At 54.4% G+C, this 18,133-nt stretch overlaps 8 protein-coding genes across 8 annotated transcripts; 5 read left to right on the top strand and 3 right to left on the bottom strand.

Annotated features, from left to right (window-relative positions):
- Nucleotides 1-329: 329 nt before the first annotated feature.
- BAUCODRAFT_45097 (uncharacterized protein) lies at nt 330-3,428 on the top strand (the record flags this gene model as incomplete). Its single annotated transcript, XM_007674847.1, has 2 exons — nt 330-869; nt 951-3,428. Coding segments are annotated over 2 exons (3,018 nt in total), but the record flags the coding sequence as incomplete, so codon positions are not given.
- A 376-nt stretch (nt 3,429-3,804) lies between these two features.
- On the top strand, nt 3,805-5,494 carry BAUCODRAFT_30071 (uncharacterized protein). The gene is made up of 7 exons (XM_007674747.1): nt 3,805-4,241; nt 4,304-4,314; nt 4,365-4,406; nt 4,546-4,583; nt 4,636-4,750; nt 4,808-4,989; nt 5,046-5,494. The coding sequence occupies exons 1-7, from the start codon at nt 4,209-4,211 to the stop codon at nt 5,186-5,188; spliced, it is 564 nt and encodes a 187-aa protein (XP_007672937.1). The 5' UTR covers nt 3,805-4,208; the 3' UTR covers nt 5,189-5,494.
- A 766-nt stretch (nt 5,495-6,260) lies between these two features.
- BAUCODRAFT_345425 (uncharacterized protein) lies at nt 6,261-8,950 on the top strand. The gene is made up of 2 exons (XM_007675094.1): nt 6,261-6,950; nt 7,005-8,950. The coding sequence occupies exons 1-2, from the start codon at nt 6,673-6,675 to the stop codon at nt 8,515-8,517; spliced, it is 1,791 nt and encodes a 596-aa protein (XP_007673284.1). The 5' UTR covers nt 6,261-6,672; the 3' UTR covers nt 8,518-8,950.
- Nucleotides 8,951-9,156: 206 nt separating this feature from the next.
- On the bottom strand, nt 9,157-10,238 carry BAUCODRAFT_119262 (uncharacterized protein; the record flags this gene model as incomplete). Its single annotated transcript, XM_007675093.1, has 4 exons — nt 9,157-9,339; nt 9,401-9,628; nt 9,656-10,082; nt 10,156-10,238. 4 exons carry the CDS (start codon nt 10,236-10,238, stop codon nt 9,157-9,159), a joined length of 921 nt encoding a protein of 306 aa, XP_007673283.1.
- A 358-nt stretch (nt 10,239-10,596) lies between these two features.
- On the top strand, nt 10,597-12,072 carry BAUCODRAFT_63038 (uncharacterized protein; the record flags this gene model as incomplete). Its single annotated transcript, XM_007674892.1, has 1 exon — nt 10,597-12,072. One exon carries the CDS (start codon nt 10,597-10,599, stop codon nt 12,070-12,072), a length of 1,476 nt encoding a protein of 491 aa, XP_007673082.1.
- Nucleotides 12,073-12,081: 9 nt separating this feature from the next.
- BAUCODRAFT_345705 (uncharacterized protein) lies at nt 12,082-13,817 on the bottom strand. The gene is made up of 7 exons (XM_007675092.1): nt 13,643-13,817; nt 13,201-13,537; nt 13,073-13,110; nt 12,820-12,999; nt 12,610-12,748; nt 12,461-12,556; nt 12,082-12,388 (listed from the first exon to the last, which is right to left on the bottom strand). The coding sequence occupies exons 2-7, from the start codon at nt 13,512-13,514 to the stop codon at nt 12,091-12,093; spliced, it is 1,065 nt and encodes a 354-aa protein (XP_007673282.1). The 5' UTR covers nt 13,515-13,537; nt 13,643-13,817; the 3' UTR covers nt 12,082-12,090.
- Nucleotides 13,818-14,543: 726 nt separating this feature from the next.
- On the top strand, nt 14,544-15,548 carry BAUCODRAFT_63927 (uncharacterized protein; the record flags this gene model as incomplete). Its single annotated transcript, XM_007674935.1, has 4 exons — nt 14,544-14,824; nt 14,888-14,949; nt 15,001-15,329; nt 15,402-15,548. The coding sequence occupies 4 exons, from the start codon at nt 14,544-14,546 to the stop codon at nt 15,546-15,548; spliced, it is 819 nt and encodes a 272-aa protein (XP_007673125.1).
- Nucleotides 15,549-15,575: 27 nt separating this feature from the next.
- On the bottom strand, nt 15,576-17,444 carry BAUCODRAFT_153833 (uncharacterized protein; the record flags this gene model as incomplete). The annotated part of the gene is made up of 1 exon (XM_007675091.1): nt 15,576-17,444. The coding sequence occupies exon 1, from the start codon at nt 17,331-17,333 to the stop codon at nt 15,576-15,578; it is 1,758 nt and encodes a 585-aa protein (XP_007673281.1). The 5' UTR covers nt 17,334-17,444.
- Between the last annotated feature and the right edge of the window lie 689 nt (nt 17,445-18,133).

Genomic DNA, 18,133 nt, shown 5'->3' with positions numbered 1-18,133 from the left:
CACAGCAGCGCCACGCGGGCACCGAGGCTACAGTATCCGGCCGCTTGGTGTGGAAATCGTAGATCGAGCAAGCAGTGTCGTTTGATAGACCGAACTGTACCTCAAGGTACACACTGCAACGCTATGCAAAGACACCGACTTGCATCATGAGCGCCGTTGCGCCACCACCGTACCCGACCGGAGGGTCTCCCGCCTACGACCCGCGCTCTCCACCAAACAGCAGCGGCGAGCGAGTGTTTGCGCATCTCGAGGATTTGAAGGCAAAAGCAGCGGGTGGCTATGACCCTCAAAGCCCGATCACAGCATTGGTCAAGGCCGGCGAGACTGCGTTGGAGCAGGCCAATACGCTGCTCAATTTTCGGAGACCTGACCTCGCTTTTGTCGAGTACCTGCACGCCTCGGAGATTGTGATTAATCTGATACCTCGCCACAAGGACTACACTCACTTCACGCTCGATCATCCGGAGAATGCGAAGAAGCTTCACTTGCTGCAGAAGAAGATCAGTGCCCAGAATGATCAATTTGCGAACATCAAGGGAATTATTGTGAGCAACAATAATCGGTCAGGCGTGAGGCCGCAGGAGTCACAGAATGGGCACATACGTTCAGAAAGTGTGCCAACGGCGCAATCGCACACATCAGACATTCCTACAAGTGGGCAGGCAAGTGGTCCGCAAGCACCAGGACAGAGGATCAAGCCAACGCCAAGCCCAAAGCCGGAGAGTCTCCATAGCCGGGCCATCTCGCACGCCACTCCCAGCGGAGCAAATGGGCAAACATCGTCTGACGTCTTGAATGATCGCTTTGCTCGATTACGCATGCTTGACACTTCGCAAAGGCCGCCGTCCCGAGAGTCGAACGCGTCTAGCGTCCATAGTTCGCCTGTCAGAGGAAGTGCGCTATCTTCGTTCCCCAATGCGGCAGACTATGGAGGCCGCAACTCTTTCGAGCCACTATCACGGACTACCTCCCTTGTCTCTTCTTCTGGAAAGCCGCAAGGTCCTCGTGGGATGCCGAACGGCAACGGTACAATAATGCCGCCCCTCGCGATACCGAACCTTCCGCAAGCCCCTCCGACTGCATACAGTCCTGCCCGCAACATGGAAACGACCGGTAATATTGCACCCCCACGGCATTCTGCGAGAAGCCTAGCCGGCCCAACCCGACGATCTTCAATGGCGCTTACATCTTCGGCCTCGTCGCACGCGCCCAATGGGCCCTTGGAGAACGGCGACTATTTCCCAAATCAAGCCGCAAATGGCAGGCCCAATGGTACAGGGCCGCGAAGAACATCCGTCAATGTACCGATCGAGACTGAAATCACCCCGGAGAAGCTCTTCGATTACTTGCAGTACTTTTCCGTGCTCCTCATCGACTTTCGCTCCCGTGAAGAATTCGATAGGGGACACATACTGGCGACGACCATCATGTGCGTCGATCCTCTGTCCGTGCGATCAGGCATGAGTGCCGAACAACTAGAGAACGCTCTTGTCATATCTCCGGAAGAGGAGCAAGGCATGTTCCACCAACGAGATCAGTACAACTTCGTCGTCTACTACGATGCGTCAACGCAGTCCGAGAGCTCCCTCTCACATCCTGTAGGTCAAGCTCAGACCGGCCTGAACTATCTCCGTGAGGCTTTATACGACTTCAATCAAGAGAAACCATTGCGAAGACCCCCGATGCTACTCAAGGGAGGGCTTGAAGCCTGGACGGACATGATGGGGGTGCAAGCGCTCTTGACCTCTGACACCACCACGAGAGCGAAGCAAGGTAGGCCAGTGGCAAGACGGCCGGTAGCGGGACAGTTGAGAGTGTCGAAGCGCCGCATACGTGACTACGAGCCCTTTAATCCGGAGGAAGAACAGTTCTGGCGCGAAAAGGCACGTGTGGAGAGTGTTGCGCTGTCGCAGCCGCCAGAGTTGTCCGAAGACGGTGTACGCGAGACTGTTAAGGACGGCGACGAGGAAGACGCAGAGCCGTCCACCGCAATCCGCGAGTTTCTCGAGCGCTTCCCGGATGCTGGCAACCTTGACCCGCAAGCATTTGCTCGCCAAAAGCCCACGAGAGCGCCGCCACAAGTGCCCGCTAAGATCCCACTCTACCCGTCTGCGCCGGCGCCGTCACAGTTTCCGTCAGTGCCAGCGCGTCCGGCGCCCGCTGCCCCTCGTATGAGCTACCAAGGAGTTTCCGACAGACAAGCATCCGGTAGCCAGCCAAGCGCCAGAAGCACATCGAGCCAACTCACACCCTACATCCCGCCAAGGCTCTTGTCCACCAATCTCCGTCTGCCACGCACAGGACTGGTCAACTTCCGCAACACATGCTACATGAATAGTACGATCCAAGCGCTTTCGGCCACCACACCGCTCTCTGTGCTCTTTTTGGACGACGGCTTCAGGTCGCAGGTTCAAGCGGAGAACTGGAAGGGCAGCCATGGCCACATGACCAACATCTACGCCAATCTCATTCGCAATCTATGGAAAGGTGATGTGGAAGTCGTCAAGCCTTCCACGTTCCGAAGCCTTGTCCGGCGTCTAGCATCTCAGTTCGACAACGAGGAGCAGCAAGATGCGAAAGAGTTCTTTGACGTGGTCATCGACACGCTGCACGAAGATCTGAATGTCAATTGGGCAAGGACGCCACTGCAGGCGTTGACCGAGCAGGAAGAGGCGAAGCGCGAGCGCATGCCGAAAGTGTATGCTTCGAAGATCGAGTGGAGTCGCTACAATCACCGCGAGCTGTCTTTCATCTACAATCTCTTTGCGGGCCAGCACGCCAGTAAACTGACGTGTCTCGAATGCAACTTTACTTCAACAACATACGAAGCGTTCACGTCGATCTCAGTCGAAATTCCACTAGACGCGCGCTTTTGGCGCAATGGCCGATACCCCACCTTGGACGACTGCTTGCGATCCTACTGCTCTGAGGAGATGCTGACACGCGACGACCAATGGCGATGTCCACGATGCAAGACTTTTCGCGAGGCGAAGAAGCGCCTCACTTTGACACGTGCGCCTCAGTTTCTTGTCGTGCATTTCAAGCGCTTTGCCTCGCAAGGCCGGCAGAGTCGCAAAATCCGCATACCGGTTGATTTCCCGCTTAATGACTTCTCGCTCGACCCGTATATGCTGCCGCAGCTGACTCCAGAGGATGCCAGAAAGGTCGCCGATCTGTATGGCGAAGATGCGCCCAAAACTGGCCCGGAGATGACCCCGCCTTACACTTATGATGCATATGCGGTGGTGAGACATATCGGCGCGACGATGCAAAGTGGACATTACATCACGGCGGCTAAGGATCAAGGACGGAGATGTTGGCACATGTTCGACGATAGTAGGGTCAACGACTTCCAGCCGGAACAGCTGAGGGGCGCGGATGCCTTGCAGAACGAGCAGGCGTATATCGTGTTCTATCAGCGACGACAGCCTGGAGCACCGACGGCGGCGACCGTGCCTGGTTTTGGCGCTCAAGGGAAGATGTAATGTTTTGCTTGCGCCTGGTATATGTTGGCGCGCTTAAAGTTCGTGATAGCGTTGAGCGACTGCATCTGGGTGGCGCTGCATGTAGCGTATGAGAATCCTCGATACCGGATCTAGAGATTTAGGGAATCCTAGAAACATTCTGCGCAGTGGTATACCACAATCCTGACTTCCATGCACCTTCTCTCACCGTGCCTCTTCTGAAAGCGTTATCGGTCTTTGTTCTGTCAGCTTTCGCCGAAGCTCGGTAACAGCCGGGCGGAAGCTCTCGTCATGTGGGACTGGCACCCGAGCAGCTTGGACATTGGTCACGCTGCGCCATCACGACAACCTGCTCCTCACGCACCTGCCCTCTGCTATCTCGCTTCCAACTTGAGATCTGTCACTGACTCAATAGCAAACCTCAGCCTTCAAGGTAGCCATCAAAGTCAATCGGCTAACCCACGATTCGTTAACCGGCAATTGCATCCTCCACACAAACCTGAGCAGATAAGCCCGTCTTCCGGACTACTAACCCGATCGAGGCTCCGAGCATTACAGGCACTGTGACGAAGTCTACACTCACGACTATACGTTGCTTGCGTGAGTTGTGGTTATCTACGCTACCACGCAATTCTACAAGACGCCAGTGTAGCAAAGCCTGGGCGGCAAGCACAGTGGACAAGAGTCACAGAGGGACACCCTACTTGATCCACGGAGAGGCGGCGGCGGAAGGCAGTAGGCAAGATGAGCAGTCCAAAGCGGAGAATTGAGACGGATGTGAGTATACCACTTCGACCACCAGAATCACATGGATGCGGTGCTGACGGTTCCTTTGACAGGTCATGAAGATGTAAGCGACTAGCAGAGCTTCGGTTGTTTGCCTGGTGCTGAGTGATACAGGTTGATGAGCGATTACGAGGTCACACTCGTCAATGACAACAGTACGTAGCACCTTTCTGGCACAGCGTTTTTAGTCGCTGATGTTGCAGCACGTGCTGACTGATCCGTCTCGACAGTGTGCGTCCTTGCCTGCAGACGTTGGATCGAACACGCAGAGCTTCTTCGCTAACCGTGATCGCAGGCAAGAGTTCTATGTCCGCTTCAAAGGCCCAGAGGAGAGTAAGTGTGAAAGAAGAAGGGAAACCGTCCGACGTGCTGACATTCCCAACAGCACCCTTCTCTGGTGGCCTTTGGAAAATACACGTAGAGCTGCCAGACCAGTACCCATACAAGAGTCCAAGCATCGGCTTCGTTAACCGCATCTTTCATCCCAACATTGACGAGCTGTGTGTTCTGCACTCACTCTAGTTGACGTACCCTTCAGCTAATCAACATCGATGTAGGTCCGGCAGCGTCTGTCTAGATGTAATCAATCAGACATGGTCACCCATGTACGACATGATCAACATCTTCGAGGTTTTCCTGCCGCAACTTTTGCGGTACCCGAACCCAACTGACCCGCTCAACGGCGAGGCTGCTGCTCTCATGATGCGAGATCTCAAGAGCTACGATGCAAAGGTCAAGGGTAAGCATCGACCACTTGGATTGCTCCGGAAGCCTTATATGCTAATCGCGACACAGAATACGTTGGCAAATATGCGACGAAAGATCATGTCGACGATGCCGGCAACGACTCCGATGACAGCGACGAGATGAGCAGCGTTGGCAGTCTTGATGAGGACGAAGAAGATGCACAGCCTGCCGGCACAATGGACGAGGTGTAGTCCCTGCGAAGAGGGTCTACTGAGAAGCCACGAAGTTGCACGTGTTGTCAGGCGTCCCGGCTATGGGCACGGCGTTAACATTGCTCGCTGGTGTGTTAAAGTGCTGTACTGGCATGCACAAGTGCTCGGATGGAGTCACCTTGTTAGTCTAAGTCGCTTATAACTACCATAACCAACCTTAGGTTCTAGCCTACTGCGTGGATTGTGGAGCTTCCGTCACCGAAAGATTGACCGATCAGTCGCCGCCACGCACTAGAACAACTGTGGTTAGAAATCCGGAACATGATGAGTAATGAGACAACCCAGACCCGCAAAGCGGCCACGACACGAGTCTCTCGCACTAAGGAACCCCTCTGTTGAGCCCTTGCCTATAATAAGCTCCCAAACACATCATGAACGTTGTGGCTTCGGCCTAGAACCTCGTGAGAATGTTCGATGCATGCCGCTGTGCCGAATCTTGGCTCACGCTCATGCGTGTAGACGAAAACGTAGTCGCCGAGCAGCGGTATATGGTACATCCTTCACGGCTGGATTGGCCTTTCCAATTGTTGTTGGGAGTTACGCTCGCGTACGGGAGGTCACGCAGGGAATAAGAAAGGGATGGGTCAGACGCCGAAGCTTGGGACCGTTCCCTTGATCAAATGTGAGTGCCGGCCGCTCGTAGGGCTTGCTTCGGATATATTTCGCTAACCATGAGCCGCCGATCAAAGCTCCAACGCTGGTCAACCCCTGCAAAAAGTGTACGGAAGGCTTGCAATGCACGAGAGGCAATTGGAGCGCTTAAGACGGCCAACTTCTGAGACGGAGCTTTGGCTGTGCATAGGGTTTAGCGGGCGGAATGGGAACGTGGAAGCCATGCTTTATTTGCCCGTTTGACTCGTGTCTCGTCGTGCGGCATTCTCGTGGGTTGATCTGTCGCAGTGCATGCACATTGTAAAGTTTCTGCTAGGACTCATCGTTGATCGTTGATCATCCTGCCGGTGCTGGCGTGATTCCTGCCAGCTCCAACAAAGCAGTCCGACTCTCTACGAAGCTGCTGCCCTAGTGTATGCAACAGGCCTGCATCAACTGCGTCGACTGCATCAACCTCGCGTGAGAGTTGACTTGACTCTGAATCGGCTCGCGCACCGCCATAACCCCGGCTGCCCATCTTACCACTTCACCGGAACTGGCGAACTGCCGTGCGACTAGGTGTAACAACTCTACTGCGGCCCTTGACGTATATTGAAGAGACGGTACGGCATAGCTGCAGCGCTTGCAGCGGGGGGAGTCGAGCCATCATCACAATCTACAATCACTAGGTTTTGGCGTCGGATTGCGCACGTCGACTTGAGAAGTGCGGTTAGCTTCGGCAAGAGAGTAATTTAAGAGGAGCAATGTGTTGGAGAAGAACAAGGTAGCCGGGCCCGTCCAGAGAGTGTTGGGATTTTCCTTGGGTCTCCGTAGGACTTGCCTGTCTTTACCGAATATCAGCCACTCCATCAATGGGCAACACCAATGGCAAACCCGTTGTCCTCACTGACGAGGTCAACCTCAATCACTTCCGCCTACTGCGAGTGGTGGGCAAAGGGGCGTTTGGAAAAGTGCGAATTGTGGAAAGCAAGGATACGGGCTTGACGTTCGCGCTCAAGTACATACGGAAGGATGAAGTGGTACGGTCGGAGAGTGTGCGCAACATCATACGGGAGCGGAGGATGCTGGAACATCTGAACCATCCGTTTCTGTGCAATCTGCGGTACAGCTTTCAGGACATGGAATATCTGTGAGTGGGCTTAATGTGGCGTACGGCTTATGACACCGCTGACATCCATGGCAGGTACATTGTGCTAGACCTGATGAACGGGGGTGATCTTCGCTTCCACATTACACGAAAAACCTTCACTGAAGAAGCAGTCCGTTTCTGGATTGCCGAACTAGGCTGTGCGCTAAGATACATACATCGGCAGCGCATCGTGCATAGAGATGTGAAGCCTGACAATGTACTCCTGGATTCGGAAGGCCACGTGCATCTGGCAGACTTCAACGTAGCGTCCGACTATACCCCCAACAAGCCACTAACCAGCAAGTCCGGAACCTTGGCCTACCTTGCGCCTGAGGTCTATGCAGGGAGAGGCTACGGTCCAGAGGTGGATTGGTGGTCGCTTGGCGTGCTCTTCTACGAATGTATCTACAACAAGCGACCATTCGAAGCAAACCATCAGGAGCAGCTCGGGCAGTCGATCATCAAGGCCGAGCCGCCATTTCCGGTCACGATGCCACCAGTCTCAATGCCTTGTCTGCATGCTATAAGCTCCCTACTAGAAAAGGACAGAGCACAGCGCATTGGGGCTGCAGGTTTCCGGACGTTTACCGACAACCCATTCTTCAGAGAGATCGATTTTGAGATCCTCGAAGCGAAGGGGGTGGAGCCGGTATTCTGCCCGTCTAGCGAGAAGACAAACTTTGATGCTACGTACGACTTGGAGGAACTGCTTCTTGAAGAGGCGCCACTGGAGGCACGGGCACGGAAGCAGAAGCCTCGTGCAGAGCTGAGAGATGACGCAACACCTCAGGAGATCAGGGCCGATGAGCTGCACAGGATGATTGAAACGATGTTCGAGCCGTTCAACTATACTCTGGCGCCGGAGTCAAGGAGTCCTGTCACCACGACCGCATCGCCAGCTTCAGCGTCCGCATCGTCCCCAAGGCGATATGCGCGCAGCGAAAGGGACAGATCTGCCGAAAACACAAGCCAGCAACGACACCGACAGCCAGAGACATCACGCTCAATACCAACGCCTAGGTCACAGACGCCGGGAAGTAGTTCCAGAACACTATCCACGACTCACACACCTGACGGATCGCCGCCTTTACCCGCGGCCGCGTTAACTACAAACTTCGCAGTTCCACCCACGTCACACCCGCAGTCTGACTACCTCCCATCCGTCACCTCACATCCCTCGGTGCCACACGTACCAGGATCATCGCACCAGCTTGCGGAGCTCCCAAGATTACAGCAAACGCGCACTGTCCGCTACGAGGACACAATATCACCAACAATGACCTCGTCATCGCAAGTGAGGTCGCACAGGCCGAGAGGCAGCACGAGAAGCACATCCATGGGCGGTGGCGTGCAGGTTGTGCTGAACGAGCAAGGCAGCTGGAGCGAAATGGCGAATGCCAGTCAAGGCATGGTTACTCCTGGGAGTGAGCAGAAGTTTGATAGGCCAAACGGCATGCTCGGCTTCCTCGGGAGGAAGAAGGGACGAGACAGGAGTCCAAAGGGGAAACCAAAGGAGAGAGGTGTAATTGGAAAAGAAGGCGCTCGCGTCGTTATCAGTCACGGCTGAAGCACACGATCATGGATGGTGTCAGTGGATTGATGGAAATTACGGGATGGTGTCTAGTGGATTGATGAGCGATCATGCTTGATCATGAAGGCTTACGACGATGCACTGACAGGGACCAAGGCGATCACGTGCAGCAGGTAGATTGAGGGCAAGGAGAGCTTTGCAGACAAGAGCACATGAAGCTCGGGATGGCAGAAGCTACTTTCGACCACCCCTGGACGCCCTGCTGCGGCGACAGTAATGGCGAAACCACAGGCCTCATCTATGACCCGGTTTACTGCACGAGCAAAGCAACCAGCTTCCGCCAATCGCAGGTCTCATTTTCTGGAATGCAGAACTGGCTGCTGTTATTGCATTAACAAGGCCGTTCTGCCTGAATAAGGCGCGTCGATTAGACATGCACGAGGCTGCTTGAAGCATGCATCCCGAAGGAGTGCTGTAACATAAAACGGCAGGCTGCTAATGAGACTACCCTCATGGCAGAACCATCGGCAATAAGGCGCACGAGGACTCGCCTCTTGCTAGTCAGCAGCAATTTTGCTTTAGAAGCACGCGTTCCAGATTTTCGTGTCTCGGACAGCCAGCGAGGCATCGCTACGTTATTGGCGAACGACACCGTGATGGAGCTCCATGCGCACCTTACTCCGACGCCTTTATGTCGCCGATGACTGGCTCCAACAGTTTCGGCACCAACACCGCTGCGTCACCTCTGAAAAACCAGTTCCCGTCCATCCAACCTCCGGCAGGGCGGTCGGTCTCATCCATGTTGATGACACAGACTCTGGCACCCCTCTCCCTAGCCTTCTCGATATATCCGGCAGCCTGGTTCGAATGTCAGCGGTGTGGTGGGACGGATGCATGTCTCTTAAGCACTTATACGTACCGGATATACCTTAGCCGAGGTGCCGATGACGAGCATGATATCGATGTCATTCGGATGGTTTAGGAAGTCCTCCGCAGCTTCGAGGACGTGAAAAGGCAGGCTCTCACCAAACCACACAACGCCCGGACGGAGCAGGTTGGTCTTACACTTAGGACAGGTTGGAAGATCCTCCCGCTTCAGGGCAGGCAATGGAATTTGGACGTCGCTTATGTCCAAGTCGTTACCTTTCTGCTTAGCTTGCAAATGATCACTCACCTCCTTCCTGGCTTCGTTTGATGTCGGGTCCAGGTCTGAGGTTGGGATCTCGAGGGCTGGAACGACGGGATCGGTAAAGTTCGTTTCAGAGTATCGGCACACTGCACGATCTACGCAACGTAGTTCGAACAGAGTTCCGTGGAGAAGCTGCAGCTGCTTCATGGGATGGTTCGCACGTTGCGACAGACCGTCGACGTTCTGTGAAAGAGTCATGAAACCTGGCATCCTCCTCGCTAGTTCGGCAAGGGCATAATGCGCAGGGTTGGGCTGAGCTTGGAGGGCCATGTGTCTCCGGTAGTTGTAAAACTGCCACACCAGGCCAGCATTTTTGTTAAAAGCTTCCGGCGTCGCCAACGAAATAGAGTCGTGCGTTCTCCATAATCCACCGGCTCCACGAAACGTGGGCAACCCGGAAGACGCGCTCAGGCTGCAATGTATGGGATGCAAATATCAGCGGAATCTTGAACAATGGTCGGTGACGGTGGTCTTCATCTTCGTACCCGGCTCCGAGGAGGGCGAGAATGCGTTTGGAGCTCTTTAAAGCCGTATGAAAGGACGCGAGATCCTCTTGACTGATCTCCATTCTCCGAACTCGAACACTAGTCGATGCTTTCCTGGTTCTCTGAACGTTGATAGCTATCTGATATGAGGGTTTGACGTTACAAAGCACAGCTTGACTAAGAAGTGCAGAGCATGGCGAGCAGCGATAGATGCGAGCACATATTGCTGCTGCTCGCGTCAAGTACATGGAAACAGTAAGCTCACCACCTCTCTATTGCTTGCTGCAAGCAGAGCTGTGCCACGGTGGAAGCAGGGCAATCTTCCATTCACAGCACGTTACGAAACCGGCCCGCACCTCACGCCAGTCCCAGACGGCAAGCACAGCCGAGAATTGCGGCAATTCGGGTTCATGCTTCTAAATGTTTGCTTCGAACCTAACAATGAGTCGCATACTATCACCTGCCTTGCGAACAGCCATCGGTCCACGATCAAGAGTCAGTACTCGGCCTGCACTTCTGCAACATGGCTGCGCTGCAAAGCGTGCACTCGTGTCGGCGGCGGACTTGCGTTTCGGGCAGCCATTGCACGAGACGCATCCGCATATTATCGCAGCTGGGGATCTGACACCTGGTATCTCTGCCCTAGAGTACCATCACCGACGTGCAGCCCTAGCTAAGAAGCTGCCTCGCAATAGTGTTGCCATTGTGGCTGCAGCGGGTGTCAAGATCAGGTCCGGCGCCGTCTTCTACGAATACCGGCAGGATTCCAACTTCTACTATCTGACAGGGTTCAACGAGCCGGAAGCGGTAGCAGTCATTGAAAAAGGGTCTTCCGATGTTATGTTCACCTTCCACCTCTTCGTCCGACCGAAAGACAGCAGAGCAGAGAAATGGGACGGCGCGCGTTCGGGTGTACAGGCCGCGCAGGATGTCTTCAATGCAGATGAGGGCAGAAGTGTCGACGATGTTGAGAAAGTGCTTCCGAAACTTCTGAATCCTGCAAGGAGCGTCTACACGGATATTGGCTACGGAAACCGCAAAGAAGGCGTCTTTGCGAGGTTCATTGCCGGGTCTGAGCCGAAGGTTGATGGCTTAGCGAAGCTGCTTACAAGCGCCACGGTGAAGTCATTGCAGCCCATCATGAACGAGCTGCGCGTTAATAAGTCAGACGCTGAGCTTAAATGTATGCGGAGAGCTAGCTCCATATCCGGCGCCGTCATTACTGAAGCCATGCGTAACCAATACTCCAGCGAGAAGCAGCTTTGGACGGATCTGAATTACGGTTTCAAGACGCAAGGGCTTGATGGTGATGCTTATGTACCGGTCATTGCGGGCGGCAAGAATGCTCTTAGCATACACTATGTTCGCAACGATGCTCTGCTGAACACTGGCGAGCTGGTGCTTGTTGATGCAGGTGGAGAGTATGGCGGGTACATCAGTGACATCACACGGACGTGGCCCGTGAATTCGCGCTTCACGGGTGCGCAGAGGGACATGTACGAGATGATATTGAAGGTCCAGAAAAGCTGTATAAGCCTGTGTAGAGAAGACGCGAACATGAGTCTGGACAAGCTACATCGGGTCGCTGAGGACGGCTTACGGAACGGCCTTGGCGACCTTGGGTTTGATATGTCCGGCTACGCCCTGGATACACTCTTTCCGCATCACGTAGGCCACTACATCGGCTTGGACGTGCATGATGCGCCTGGATATCCGCGCACGGACCTTTTGAAGGAGAACCAATGCATCACCATCGAGCCTGGGATATATGTACCGGACGAAAGTCGCTGGCCTGCGCACTTCCGTGGGTTAGGCATCCGCATTGAAGATTCTGTGCGGGTAGGAAAAGATCAGGTAGAGATCCTGACGAACACCGCGGTGAAGGATGTACAGGACATTGAGGCACTACGTGGCTGAGTCGCATATGTTGCCGGCTCAGTCATTGCCTCTCAAACCCAGGCCTTTGGATTGAAGGTAGATCCACTCCTTGGCCTCCACGCCCTCCTCGTTTTGGTCTTCTGCTGGTGGGATCCCGCTACCCTGCAATGTCTTGAGCTTGCTGTGATCTGTGGGCCGCACGAAGTAGACGATGCTGTAGCGGGGCCACTTGCCCTGCTCTCCCGGAGCCGGAATAACGCGGTGCCGACCGGAGCAGAGCACACCGTTGGTGAACTTTACGGCGGCGTCACCTAGGTTGACGATCGCGCATCCCCGCTTAGGCTTGACCCATAGCCTGAACATTGATGGGTGGAAGAGTCAGCCCTGCCTCAGATGGTCATTGGGATGATCAAAGCGCTTTGCTTACCACTCGCCAGGCACATCAGGTTCCAACGGACCGGCTTTCCTTGCAGACTCTGACCAGACTTGCAACCCTCCCAACCAATTCATCAAGATTGTGATGCTTGGAGCACGTCAGCTAACGCATACTACACCGTCGCCGAGGGATCGACTCACGTTCCGAAATCAGTGTGTGATGGCGTTTGGATCTCTGGCATTTCGGCGGTCTTCCTTGGCGGGCCACGAGTGAACCGAATGTGGTCACCCGCAGGCTCCTCGATCACGTGCCTGCTTCTAATCTCCTCACGCGGCACACCTAGATTGAAGGAAAGAGGAGTCAGTTCCGCCTCAGATACTCGCAACGTGATCTGCACACGCTATGCGTACCCAGCTTGTCGGCGAGGATGTCCATAATCATAAGACCTGTGGCATGCGCAGCACGGCAGTAGTTGGCAAACAAAGGCTTGTGCTCGATGATAACCGAGGGCCACTCGCGCGACATCTGATTGTCAGGAACGATCATGTCATTCTTGCGAACATTGAAGAACTCCGCTGTGTCCGGCGTGCCTAGATATCCAGGGTATGAGAGTCAGCCATATTTGAGACAATCGCGAGGCGATGTACACATTGCTGTGCTTACCGGATTTGTCGGCATTCGTTGCGCCCACTTTCTTGTACCTACGCAAACGGTTAGATGACACTGAGATACTGGCTGTTGAGGTGTAGGAGGTTCAGATATGTCACGGATAACCACGACTAGATCCTTACCCGAAGAGCTCTTTGTTGGCCTGCTTGTACTTCAGTTTCTCTTCCAGCGGAAGTGCAAACGTCTCCTCGGCAGCACGCGCGACATCGTCTGCACCATAGAGGATGGTATCGCCTCTCTCGGTGCCAGCTAGTTCGAGATACACAAAGCCGCGACTCTTGAAGGCTTCAAAAGCCCGGTCAATTTCAGCCTCGTCGCCTTCCTCTAGCGTCCTGAGGGAAATGGTCTGTAATTCGACCGTCGGAAAGTCGGCCCCTTCAGGGAAAGGTGGGTACTGGTTGGGAGTGAACTCGGTATACTCCTCCTTGTGCGGCATTGTGTTACAATTGGCGTGAACGACTAGAACTGTCAGACAAGATCAAAAGAGTGGAGTGCTATCCGTCAACGCGTACGTCGTATGGTTCGGACGTGGCTTGACTGATATACTCGATCTTCCAGCCCTACCTGTCGATGATTACAGGTTCCGCACCCGAGCTGTGGATTACGGCAATACTATAGCAAAGCTTTCCGCTCTCCAAGGTTGGTGTTGTGAACAACTCTGCACACAAGTGAAAGTCCATTCGACAACACCAACCTTTTGACTTCCGCGCGCGAGCGGGGGTTGGAAGGACGCAAGCATCGCCAATCGAAGCTTTAGCTGACGGTGTTCTGCGGAAAGCTTCCGCGGTGCCCAACAGCGATGAGGTGCACCAAGGTCGAGCCAAGTGCTTCACGATGCGTATAGGGATCGCACTTGAGCCCGTCTGATAACAGACGGCTGAGCATACCTCGCAGTGTGCCCTGCTACAAGTCGGATCTCGCTATCTGAGCCGTATAGCATGCTTGTTTCTACAGCGGCGTTGGGGAACAGTAGCCATGACCTCGGGGACGGTCGTGTCATAGCCTCGGGTTCTCCTGGCGGGCAGCGGCGTGCAACAGAAAGATTTCTCCCACTGCTCGTACAGCCTGGCACAAAGAAAGCCTACTTCTTAACGTCCGTCACCGGCACATCCATCACTCGTTGGTGTCCATTCCCCGGAACCGCGGGGCGCATCCTCAGAAGAGTGGCGTCTCCACAATCTCCACGTTGGCGGGCATCGATGACGCTTCACCTTCCTTGTCTTGCAGTCTCATGCCGATCAAACCAATGCGGCTCAAAAATGTATCCTCCTAGAGCACGCGCTGTCAACACACCGAGTGATTCAGTGTTCGGCAGGTGATAGCCGAACCGTCATCGAGTACCAGGTTCAGGTTTCCCCTACTTCCACAATGCGATCTTTTAGCACTCCTTCCTGTACCATGTACTCCTTCCCTACCATCACCTTCAAAGCCCAGCCAGACTCTCGCTAGTCAACCGCACTCACTTATGGCTCCAAACGGGGCAGTGCACCGCGAAGACGCTCGAGGGCATCGCTATCCTGATTATGGTGGAAATCCTTTAGCCCACATTCTCTCCAACACCGACTCTGTGCGACTACCAGCCTTTGGAGGAGCTGCCCAAGTCGGTCTTTACAAGCCGCCCCCATTCCAATTTGGCAACCCTGTACCACTGGGTTTAAGTGGCTTCGCATTGACCACTTTCGTACTCTCGTGCATCAACCTCGGAGTCCGCGACATCAGCGAACCCTCGATCGTAATAGGTCCGGCGTAAGTCAAGGGTCTGCATTCCACGGTTAGAATTCACAGACTGACGGCTATATCATAACGCAGGCTGGTATATGGAGGCTTCATCCAACTTCTAGCGGGCATGTGGGACATAGCACTGGGTAACGGTAAGTTCGTGTACGATAGTGCTGGTGTATGCGGCTACTAACAGCGTATAGTCTTCGGAGGGACAGCTCTAACGTCCTACGGTGGCTACTGGTTAGGCATTGGAATTATTCTCACCCCAGGAGGCTTTCGGATCCAGGCATCCTACAGTCAAGCAGACTTCTACGCGGCATTCGGCTTCTACCTCTTCGCCTGGATGATCTTCACCTTCCTACTCTGGCTTTGCACTTTGAAGTCGACGGTGGCCTTCAGCAGTCTGTTCTTGACGGTGTGGCTGACATTCCTGTGTCTTGGCGCCGCCTACCTAGATGCGCAGAACAATGCGAATGCCATGCCAAACGTTGCTTTGACGAGAGCGGGGGGCGCCTTTGGCATGATCGCGGTAAGTACATTTGAGGTTGCGACGCCGAAAGAACTTGGTGCTGCTCACGAAAGATGAAGCTGACTTGCACAGAGCTGGCTGGCTTGGTACAACATGCTCGCTGGCCTTCTCGATCCCTCAAACTCCTTCTTCATCATCCCAGTAGTGCATTTTCCGTGGAGTGATAAAGCGCGGATGGACCGGAAAGCGAAGGCAGAAGCTGAAGATGAAGGTGTATAGTTAAGACAGCGTACCGCTTAGAAGAACCTATCGCGTTCTGCTGACCTTGGTCGGTCGGCTGTTTAACCCCGTGGTCGACATCAACAATCGCTTGCCGTTGACATTGGTTGTGCCTTCTTTCCGAGTCGGACGGCCGAAGGCAGTGGCCGCACCTTTGTGAGGCACCAAGGCGCCACCGTTTACTCGGCGTTTAGAGTCTCGATCATCTTCGTCAGCCTCGCCCTCTGCATCAGCCTCGTCGCCTTCTTCCTCTGCACTAATGACCGTGCCTGGCTCAGGCGGCGTTTCGTAGTCTACGAAGCCCGGGTCATGTACGGGCGCACCGGCATGCCTTCGCATTGCCCCATTCACGCCTATGACTGCACCGTTGAGGATCATGTCACCTGCTATTTGGTCCTTCACCGGACGATTTTGAGCAGCTTTTGGGTCGTCCACACGCATAGACGGCGCTGCTGCTCGTCGCAATGTCGCTTTCACCGTACTTCTCCACTTGCTCAGCAATGCGTCAGCATTATAGCTCGCCTCCGCTGCAAAGGAGTGTCGGTGAGTGCTATCAACATCCCGCAACACCGCGACGGGCGCAGAGATGGTTTGTGGTGGGTGTAGTAGGTACTCGCGTGGCAACTGATAACGTGACATGCGGTCAAAGTCGGCCTCGAGATGCCGAATCCGTGTCTCGGCTGCCTCCAAGCGCAGCAGGGCTTGTTCCTTCTGCTCTTGGGCTCGCGCGAACGCTCGCAAACTCTCTATTCTCCATGCAGATACTCGCTCCGACTCCGAAAGGGACTGCCAATGCTCGTATGCATTCTGCACATGCGCTGATTGCTTGAAGTAGGTAGCTGGCGGAAAGGACTCGTCAGGGTTCTCCGTTTGCCGCAATTCCCGTAGCCGCGCATTCATACGTCGAGTCAGGCAATCGAACTGCATCTGTCCGGGAGGGTCTAATGGCCAGGATTCAAGACCAGGAAACGGCGTGGAGCTTTGCAATGTTGTAGGCGCAGGCAGGATTGCGAGGCATAGGCCCGGGAAAGAGAGTGAGAAGAGATCCACGCCCTCGAACAGCTCCTTCGTGTCGGCTTTCTGTCGCGCAGCTTCAAGACTAGCAAGCAATTCGCGTAGCGCCAACTCCGCGGTACGACCAACTTCGGCATCTTCTTGGAGTTTCAAGATGGCATCTTCATCAAAGCTCGGCCGCTCCACGCGCTTCCCCGTGTCGTCACGGCGCATAGCCTGCATGCGCTCGGCCTGTCCACTTGGAGGTACCGTGTCATTCCTCGATGGCGCTCGAGGCGGTAGGTTGTTGATGACTCCAGTCGCCTGCCAATTTGGCGCATTGAGCGACGTCTGCATCGTCTCGCCATCTTTAATGTTTATGGGTGAGTTGACTGGGCTGACGGCTGTTACTCTGGTCTGCACCTTGACTGGTGGTTTGCGGGTGGGCGCAGGAGTTGCAGCGTCGCTGTTGCTGCTGTGTCGCCTCCACTCGCCAACGTGCACTTCTGAAGACGGCTTCGATATTGCCTTGGGTTGTCGTCGCGTGATGCCACCTCTGATCTTCTTGATTTCTTCCACATCATGCACTCCATCTGGTGGTTTCGGATTTCGTGGCTTAATGTATAGGTCTAGATGCCTTCCTAGGCTAGAAGAGGTGAAAGCCTGGCCGCAAAATGGACAGTGCTTGTCCTTTGCAAGCTTTGGTCCCGTTGATTCCTCTGCGGCATCATGTTGCGACGAGGGTGTCGACGCCGCCGTCTCCATCTCCTGCCTGGCGCTCCATTCTGCCATCCTGCTGTTTTGACCTGTCACCGGAAGCGCTCGTTCCTCGACTTAATGCAACCCCTGGTATTGCGCAACATTGCCCATGCGACTCTCCCTCATACGCAGCACTGCGCAATGGTCCGAGAACATTTAAAGTACTGATAACGTTGAAAGTACGACTGAATGGCTGCGGCGACCTCTCGATCTGGGTCATACATGCATCTCCTCTAGCATCCGCGGACTGGTCTCCTAACTCCGTCTCCGATTTGCAGTGCTTGAGCAGCGGGCCGAGGCCGGCACTACATTGCACTGGGCTCACAGCACATCGGCTTCAATTACGGTAACAGTAAAGTAGAGAATCTTGAGCACAGCTACATCGACCGTGGAGGATAGAACGGCCCTTCTAATCATTGACTGCCAGGTCGATTTGATGACACCATCACTGTTTCCCATGCTGATAGCCCATCAAGAACTACTTCGCGGAGTTGATCGTGGATGCAATACCTCACATCACGCAGCTGCATGACTTTATTCAGAGTAGCTCAAGGCCAATCATCTGAACCCAACATGGCCACACCAAGGAAGACCTCACACCGCCCTACAACAACGAGCTAGTCCGAAGATGGGGACCAGATGGTTCGGTTCATCGAGGCAGCAAGGACTCGGAGCTCGTACCGGACTTGCCTCCACTTGTTAATGACGAGCCTGTAGTCCAAAAGATTACTTACGGTGCTTTTCCATCAATACTAACTTGGCGTCACTGCTTGAGGAGCGCCAGGTATAGCGCGTTGTCATCTGCGGTGCAATGACTAAATGTTGTTGTAACA

Source organism: Baudoinia panamericana, assembly GCF_000338955.1.
Source record: "Baudoinia panamericana UAMH 10762 unplaced genomic scaffold BAUCOscaffold_2, whole genome shotgun sequence".
NCBI lineage: Eukaryota > Fungi > Ascomycota > Dothideomycetes > Mycosphaerellales > Teratosphaeriaceae > Baudoinia > Baudoinia panamericana.
The sequence above is the reverse complement of the archived record's forward strand: the minus strand, read 5'-3'. Positions and strand labels throughout refer to the sequence as shown.